Below are 8,850 nucleotides of genomic sequence, written 5' to 3'. Positions count from 1 at the left end.
TACTAATCACTCATTCAATTTAATTAGATGGATATAGGGCTAATTAACTACTCCCTCCGTCTTATAATAGATGTCATACTTTCCCTTTTAGTTTGTCCCGTAAAAGATATCACATTTCTTTTTTTGGAAAAGTTTACTCTCACATTAATATGGATATATTATTTTCCCTTTTCACTTAACACACAAAACAACACCTCCTAAAATCTCGTGTCAATCCTCAAGTGTGACATCTACTATGGGACGAAGTGTGTCCTTTAATACCCAATTGAGATGCATTGATCCTCCATTATCACAATTACTCCCTCCGTCCCGGATAATTCGGGTTACTTTGACCAGGCACGGGTTTTAAGAATTGTAATGAAAAGTGGGTTGAAAAAGTTAGTGGGAAGTTGGTCCTACCTTTATATATTAGTTTTATAATAAAATGTGAGTAGAAATAAGTTAGTGGAATATGAGGTCCACTACCAAAAATGGTAAAAGTGAAATGGGACAAATTATATGGGACGGCATGAAATGGAAAACTGAGACGAATTATCTGGGACGGAGGGAGTACTAAAAATTAAATGAAATAAATTCATATGGTAAAACAGTGAAAACATCAACAGTAAATACAAAGCCGTAGCTTTCAAGGCTGTCATGATCGTACGGTCAAAGGGTGTAAATACACGGATGGTAACACATCCCAGCGGACAAATAGCTCGAGCCAATGAGAGGTTGACAGCAAATCCTTAAAAAACCGCCTGGTTTTCACGAGTATTGGTTTAATTTGTGGTCTCACATTCCACTTATGTACCCTCTTTATGAGACAGCATTTTACAATTACCTCTTATAAAATACATCTGGAATGCGCCACCATTTCTTTTTTTTCACCCAAAATGCAATAAAAATCGATTCGATTCAATTCAACTGGTGGGATGAAATTTTTGGAAACAAAAACTGTAATAAGATAAACTGAGGGCATCTCTCCACCTCAATTTGTTTTACCAAGAGAGCAATTACTAAAACCCCAAAATAAATCAGTTGGAATCATAATTTCCTGCATCCCAGGGTTTCCATTTTTAGGTCTCGGGACCAATTAAGGAGTAAGAGAGAGTGTAGAGAGAGAAAGTAGGGATGGGTAGAGGGAAGGTGCAGATGAAGAGGATAGAGAACAAGATCAACAGACAGGTTACCTTCTCCAAGAGGAGGGCTGGTTTGCTGAAGAAAGCTCATGAGATCTCTGTGCTCTGCGATGCTGAGGTGGCGCTCATTGTTTTCTCTCACAAGGGGAAGCTCTTTGAGTATTCCACTGATTCTTGGTCAGTGCTTACACATTTCTTTTTCATTATTATTTGAGATCTGCTGTTTTCTTGAATTTGGGGTTTTCATTTTTTTCTTTATTAAATTAGGGTTTTTGTTGTCATGTTTGCTTGTTGTGTGTTCAACTATAAAGTTTGGATCTTGATTTTGTTTGCTTGGTGTTTTCAAGTTTTAGGTCTGGTTTCCTATTTTTTTTTATTTACTACTTATTTTATCGATGATTAATCTCCTTAATTCATTTTGTGGGGATTTAGTTCTTGAATATGGGCATAATTTGTGTAATAACTATGTGCTTGATAAAAATTGCAAGATGAATTTTAAAATTTGTGTAATACTACTAACTATGTGAACTATGTGTAGTTTTTTGTGTAGGGTGGATACAAATTAATAGAATAGAATTCGCCCTTCTCGTCATAGTGCTGACACCTAAAATATGGCATTTCAAACACGTGCAGACTTCACGTTTATACAAGGGTTTTTTCTCTGCATTTTACTAGCTACTATGACTTCAACTTTATCGAAAGTTGTCATATTTCCTGACAATTTTATTTCTTTTGCTTTGTTTTTAGTGTTGTGTAGATAGATTCTAGAGTGTAGGTAATTTATAAACCTAGCCATGAGAGTAGAATTGATGTTTTGAATAACAATGGAAATTTTGAAATAAAATGCTACCGTAAAATGGTTTACTTTCCATTGTTTTTTTCTCTTTCTATTTATAACCTAATTATGTTGAATCACTCTAAAGTCTAAATAGATGTTTTTCGCAAAGAAATTACGCCTAAATAAAGGGTAATTAAACATCAAAGATTATTTTTGAGATATCTGATATTGCGAACATAATAACTGACTAGGTAGCTAGATTGAAGATTCAAGTGGGAGAGGGATAAAAGGGGAGATGAGGCCATAAATCTTTCATATTTCAAGGCTTAAAGTAAACAATTTCCTTTTTTGCTATTCTCTCCTACTTTTTCTCTCTACTTTATTAACTCTCTTACTTTATTCACTTTCCACTTACTAACAAAATCCCATTTCCTTAAATCCTGCGCCGAAAAATTTTTGCTCACTTATCTTCTTGGGACGGAGGGAGTAGATTTATTAAGCTTCAAAATGGTTTTAATTTCTTCATACGTACAAAAGAGAAAATTGTCAGAAATACACAGTAATAAATTAAATAGCTATAAACTATTGAAAATATTAATAGGTAAGACCAATGTTTATACTTATTTGTTTTTTCTTCTTCTTTTTTGAAAACTTCACTACGTTTTCTTAATTATGTCTCCATGTTCATCTTTGCTTTGCTGGTACAGTAGTAAGGATTGTACATTAATTGATTGACATTGATTTGGTGAAAATTGAAACAGTATGGATAGGATTTTGGAGAAGTATGAAAGATACTCGTTTGCAGAAAGACAGTTAATTGCCAACGAGCCTGAGTCGCCTGTAAGCTCTTACTATTTTCATGGCATTGCAATTGAATTTCTCGTGTTGTTTAGTAATTTAATTAATCTCCTAAGTAATTATTGGAAATTAGCAATAAAATTGAGTGTATATATACACTCAAAAGGGCGTCCATAACTTTATGTGACATTGCAGGTTAATTGGACTCTCGAACACAGCAAACTTAAGGCCAGAATTGAGCTCTTGCAAAGAAATCAAAGGTAAAGTAGTTGTAAATTAACCCACAAAAATTTGTGATTAGTGCATTCTTGTGGTTTTTTCCTTTTTTGAAGCAAATATCCTTAATTGGTCAGGCACTACATGGGGGAAGATCTAGACACGATGAGCGTGAAAGATCTGCAGAACATGGAGCAACAACTCGACAGTGCTCTTAAGAACATCCGATCACGAAAGGTATACTACTATATCTTGCACAAACACACACACACACACAAATACCTAATTATGCTTTTTTTTTAATTGCAAACATTTACACTAATGTGATCGATCTTCAATATCTGCAGAATCAGCTCCTGTTTGATTCAATATCGGAGTTGCAGAAGAAGGTTTGTCCCTTCCATGCAACGCGCATTACTTATCGATATTTGAACCTAAGTTGATTCAATTTTTCTTTATGTTATACAGTAGTACTACGTCCGTCCACCAAAATTTGTCCCACTTTGACCCGGCACGGGTTTTAAGAAATGTAATGCAAAGTGAGTTGAAAAAGTTAGTGAATTGTGGGTCATACTTTTATATATTAGTTTTATAATTAAATGTGAGTTGGAATGAGTTAGTGGAATATGGAGTCCCCTACCAAAAATAGTAAAAGTGAAATGGGACAAATTTTGGGTGACGGACGGAAATGGAAAAATGGGACAAATTTTGGTGGACGGAGGTAGTATCTTATACTCCATCCGTCCCAAAATAAGCGGAGCACTTCTTTTGGGCACGTGATTTAAGGAATTGAAATTTAAATAAGTTGAAGGAGTGAAGTATAAGAGAAAGAAAAATAGAGAAATAAAGAAAGAATAAAGCAAGAGAGATGGTTTTTTAATAAAAAAGGAAATGACGCACTTATGTGGGACATCCCAAAAGGGAATATGGCTCATTTATCTTAGGACGAGGGGAGTATTTCACTTCATCATTTACATAATATGCAGTGTTAGTAATGAAATATGAACTAACATGAATGCAACATTAAATTTTATGAGTGGTAAATATGCATACATGCATTCCTTCAGTGTTAAATTAGCTACTACTCCAAGAACACTTGTATTTATAGGTTCCTTGACATGCATTATGCATATAAATAGAGAAGATCCTTTAAAATATTGCTTAGATCTAGGGTTTTTGATAGTGTGTAATTATATTTTATAAAATTCTTTTAGAGCTTATTATTAAGATGCTAAAAATAAAGAGGCTTTAATGATTGAACTTATAAGGTTATAACAATGATCATAATTAGAACAACTAAAATGTGCGTAAGGTTCCTTCCAAAATATTTAAGGGTTTTTGGCTTTATAAACCAAAACCTTTCCCCGAATTCCGGTTTTTTCCATGAACTATGAGATTTGTTTTTAAAACCACGAACTTTCATTTCGTTAGGATTTTTCCAACCCGACCCGAATAACACATTTCCGACCCGAGTAGCATAATTCAAAATGTTAAAGTTGTGTTTTGTTTATTCAAAAGTTGTCATTTGTTATGTATTGTGAGTGTATGTATTATTGTGCCAAATAGTATCCAAGTAATCAATTTAGTGACAAATAGGATTAAAATTGACATGTAGATAATCCGGGTTTTGTAGTTGACCCGCGAGGGGAAAATCCTAACGAAATGAAAGTTCGTGGTTTTAAAAACAAATCTCGTAGTTCATGGGAAAAACTGGAATTCGGGGAAAGGTTTTGGTTTAAAAAGCCAAAAACTCAATATTTAAATGTATAATATCAACTTCTCCTGCTGTTTCTTTTCACTGAATAATTCCAGGAGAAGGCTATCCAAGAGCAAAACAGCATGCTTGCAAAGAAGGTGAACTCTCTCTCTCTCTCTGATCTCTCTCTCTCTAGCTAGTGGTGAGGAATCTCCATTAAGTATAGGTGTTACATGACATAGATCAAAGACAAGGAAAAGGAATTGGTACATGAGACACAATGGGAGCAGCAAAATCCCACCACAAACACACAACCTCAATACCTCATGGCATCTCAACTTCCTTGCGTAAACATGGGGTAAATTAATTTCTCAAACAAAGTTTACAATTTGGCAAATACAAATCTACCAAGACCTCTTCTCATACGCCGTTGATGCAGAGGCAGCACGTATAATGAAGAATCTGAGGCGAGAAGGAACGAGCTGGACCTCACTCTTGATTCACTCCACTCATGTCATCTGGGATGCTTTGCTGCGTGAAACCAATCGTGGTACATGTTCACGGGGATTTGGTTGTAATCTTTGTGAGAATAAGATGATCTGTTATAGAATATATATATATATATATATATATATATATATATATATATATATATATATATGTATGTTGCTGTTGTTATTACATTGTGAGTGTATACCATGAGTTATTTATGTGTGGGTCGGCATAGGTTCTACAGCCCAACTGTAATCAATAGAATAACTCAATGGATTATTGAGTAATAATATAATCTCTGTAATTTGTACTCCTTCCATCCATTAAATATGAATCGGTTGCTTTTTGGCATTAGATTTTATGTAGTGTTACTGTTTGGCGAGTTAACGAAGAGATAATAAAGTAAGATAGAAGAAAAAAGTAGAGATGATGATTTTTCCATTCAGAAAACATTTCATGTTAAATGGAATAACCCAAAAAGGAGAACGTTTTATTTTGAATGAGACGGAAGGAATGTATCTTACTCCTACTATTTATCCATATATATACACTACATAAATGAATAATACCCCATGGTGACTTGTTTTTCTTTTAGGGACGCCCCATTTAAATTGACACGTTTTTTTAGAGAGTAAAGGTCCTTTTTAGTCATTAACATATGACGATTTTTTGATTTTGGTCCATAATATTATCTTTTGAATTATTTGGTCCTTAAAAAATAAAAATCGATCACATTTGGTCTGAAATGGACGAAGCCGTTAGAAATTAACGGTCAACGAAACTTAATTTAATTTTGACCGGATTAAGAGTTTTAAAAATTAGATTTCTTTTTCTTTTTCAAATAAATTCTATTTTTTTTAATTTAGTTTTATTAAAAGGAATTGCTTCTATATTTAAAAACCCTAGAATTCTTTTTCTTTTTTCATCTTCCATCTTCATCGTTTCTTTTGGACAAAACCCTAGTTCTTGGAAGAACATCAAGTAAGCCCAACTCACCAACCATGGACCGTTCGAACTACAGCAGAGAGACCGGTGGGAGTGGCGGTGGACGTGACCTCTGATTCCGGTACGAATTTTGCCATTGCAAGAATCGGGCTTCACTCCGAATCGTCAACACCTATGGAAAACCAAAAAGGGGAAAGCTTGATGCACTTTTTATTAGCACTAAATAAACCTGCAAGTATACAGAGTATATATAGTATAGCTAAAGGTTAGTACCGGATATCGAACACGGGGAAGACGAACACAAAGTGTCTATCCTCTACTAAGACTCAAATACTATCTGAAAAAACAAGTGGGTTTTGAAAACTTTTGGAAAACTAAAAACAATAGAAAGCATAGACCAACTAAAAGCGAATAAAACACGGAGAAAGACGATAGAGATAAGAGAATCCCAGGGATGTGTGTTCACAGTTATGGTTATACAAAATTCCAACTACAATACCCTAGCCAATTATTACTTTGATAGAACGAGTCACATAGCTTATGCTCATGTGATACAAACGTTGATTACAAGATTAGGGTTGTCAATCCTAACACTTAACTCCAAAAAGCTTCTAAGACCCTTGAAAAGTCCTCACTCTCAATTAACAGTACCGTTTTAAGGGAAGCTAACTGTAGCGTCTACTAAGTGGATCTAACTCGCTAGAACTCTGTCACAGTTATGAAGCAAGTTATATTAAATCATACACAATTGTGTCACTCAATCATGCAGCATCAAAATTAATTAGGGAAGAAACAAAGTAAAAATAAAATGGATATTAAATAGAAAAAGGAATTTGTATAACCAAAGTCGTTACTAACACATCCCTAGAATCCCATGAGTTTAGTTACACATAAATGAATAAGCTAAAAACATAGATTGAAGGAAAGACAATTTGAACATAAAACTAAAGCAAATAAAACCCGTAGGTTGAATCCTTGTCGTTCTTGATGTTCTTGAAATCCTTCTCCAACTCCTTGCACCAATGAAGTACTCTAGGTCTTGATCTCTATGAAGTATTTTGCAAGTACAAGTTCCCTCTTTTTGATGAAGCTTGAGGTCTTATTTATAGGGGAAAGTCATTCCTTGTTGTAGAAGGAAAAGATCTCCAAAATATGGTAAATCTGGGCGCAAATCTAGGGCTTCTCAAATTCGCCGCCTTTCTCCGGCGGACCGCCGCACCTTGGCCGGCGGTCGCTGCGTTGGAGTCCAGAGAGTCTGTATCCTCGGCGACGGACCGCCGCACGTCTTTCGGCGGTCGCCGGGCGAGACTTCTCTTCCAAGCAAATTTTTCCGAGGCGGACCGCTGCATTGATCTGCCCGCCAGGCGCCGGCGGTCGCCGCACACATCCGCAGCGGTCGCCGGTCGCCGTCTGACTCCAGATTTCCAAACTTGGCGTTTTGGCTTCCTTTTTCGGCTCAATTATGCACATTTCTCACAAAACACGTCAAAATACAAAAATAGACAAAATATGCAAATAATGGACGTGTAGAGTGACTTTGACATTAAAAACGGACCAAATAATGGCTTTAAAACAATGCACAAGGATAGACGCACGGAATGCACAAGGACTAGATGTCATAATTGCCTCAAAAGATGGAAGAACAGTTTAAACATGTATTAACACAATCAAATCAAGCAGGGCTTATTAGTGAACTTTCATTACTAACTCGTGGAACACCTTGAATTCAAGCCCTCGCATGTGACAAACTTCCAAAGATGGGAAGTGTTCTCTCACTCTCAAAGTGTATAAGGATAATGTGTATATAAGCACTCAAATCATGCATCATGCAAAGTTTACCATAGGCTTTCTCAAAGTCTAATCCATCTACTAAATGTGATTAAGCTTCAAAAGTCTGAAAGGTCTTTATCTTTGGTTGTAATGTAGGCTCTTTGGTAGGTGAGGAATATTTGGCTAAAAAGTGACTTAAAAATAAAAATATTCCAAGTAGAGTAAAGATAACTCCACTTTTCTAAACCCAAGACACTATTAACACTTTATTTATTTCTCCTTCAACTCACTTTTCAATCATTTGATTTTCTTTTCTTTTCACAACCTTTCACACATTTCTTTTTTTTTTTCTAAGATCAAGTACATATTTGGAATTTTTCTCAATTTCACAACTTATACTTTTCTTTACATTAAGCACACCACTTTTTATACTTTCTCCTTATCTCTCCAATTCCTTTACAAAATAGGATAGCAAAAACTAACTAACCCAAGGAATTGTCCCCATTATTTTAGCTTCAAAAGAATAGGCTTAAAGGCTCAAAATTGGCTCCAAAGGGAAAAAATTTGAAATTTTGAGAAGGTCAATATTTTGGACAAAAGTAGGCTAAGAAAAGATGGTCAATCATCCTCCTAAACCAACTTAAACACTATGTAAACTTAGGCAAGACTAGGAGCAACTTCTAGAAACATAAACATGAATGCAGATAAATCACACAAGAATGAAATATAGGCTCAAATCCTCACAAGGTATAAAGCATGATTCAAGGTGAACAAGCAATTCACTAATTATGCATCTTTTCACCAAACCATCAAATCAAAACGTTAAGCCACACTTAAACATAGATGGAATGTAATATCATTGGCAACACGATCTAAAGTGTGTCCCTAAGCATGCGTGTTTCTAAGTTCTTAATGTTAAGTTCACGACATGGATTCAAGAAAACATTTTTAGAACACAAAATTCACCAACTGGGTTTTGAAAAACAAAAACAAAAAACTTAAAACATAAAGAAAAAAACCTAAACTCACGGTCC

The 8,850-nt window shown here is 35.0% G+C and overlaps 1 protein-coding gene across 1 annotated transcript; it reads left to right on the top strand.

Annotated features, from left to right (window-relative positions):
* The first annotated feature begins 883 nt into the window (after positions 1 to 883).
* LOC125217965 (agamous-like MADS-box protein AP1) lies at positions 884 to 5,221 on the top strand. Its single transcript, XM_048119544.2, has 8 exons — positions 884 to 1,298; positions 2,661 to 2,739; positions 2,893 to 2,957; positions 3,051 to 3,150; positions 3,261 to 3,302; positions 4,726 to 4,767; positions 4,852 to 4,967; positions 5,049 to 5,221. The coding sequence occupies exons 1-8, from the start codon at positions 1,114 to 1,116 to the stop codon at positions 5,146 to 5,148; spliced, it is 729 nt and encodes a 242-aa protein (XP_047975501.1). The 5' UTR covers positions 884 to 1,113; the 3' UTR covers positions 5,149 to 5,221.
* The last annotated feature ends 3,629 nt before the right edge of the window (positions 5,222 to 8,850 follow it).

Source organism: Salvia hispanica, chromosome 1, assembly GCF_029641045.1.
Source record: "Salvia hispanica isolate PSC_SH4W2 chromosome 1, Shi_PSC_v1, whole genome shotgun sequence".
In the NCBI taxonomy this organism is placed as follows: Eukaryota; Viridiplantae; Streptophyta; class Magnoliopsida; order Lamiales; family Lamiaceae; genus Salvia; species Salvia hispanica.
The sequence above is the reverse complement of the archived record's forward strand: the minus strand, read 5'-3'. Positions and strand labels throughout refer to the sequence as shown.

What these genes read in the sequence shown, in the direction of transcription:
- LOC125217965 (XM_048119544.2), top strand. Translation starts at nt 1,114, where the DNA reads ATGGGTAGAGGGAAGGTGCAGATGAAGAGGATAGAGAACAAGATCAAC. An exon ending in CTCTTGCAAAGAAATCAAAG is followed by an intron (nt 2,958 to 3,050) that starts GTAAAGTAGTTG and finishes TTAATTGGTCAG; the next exon opens with GCACTACATGGGGGAAGATC. An exon ending in AGAACATCCGATCACGAAAG is followed by an intron (nt 3,151 to 3,260) that starts GTATACTACTAT and finishes CAATATCTGCAG; the next exon opens with AATCAGCTCCTGTTTGATTC.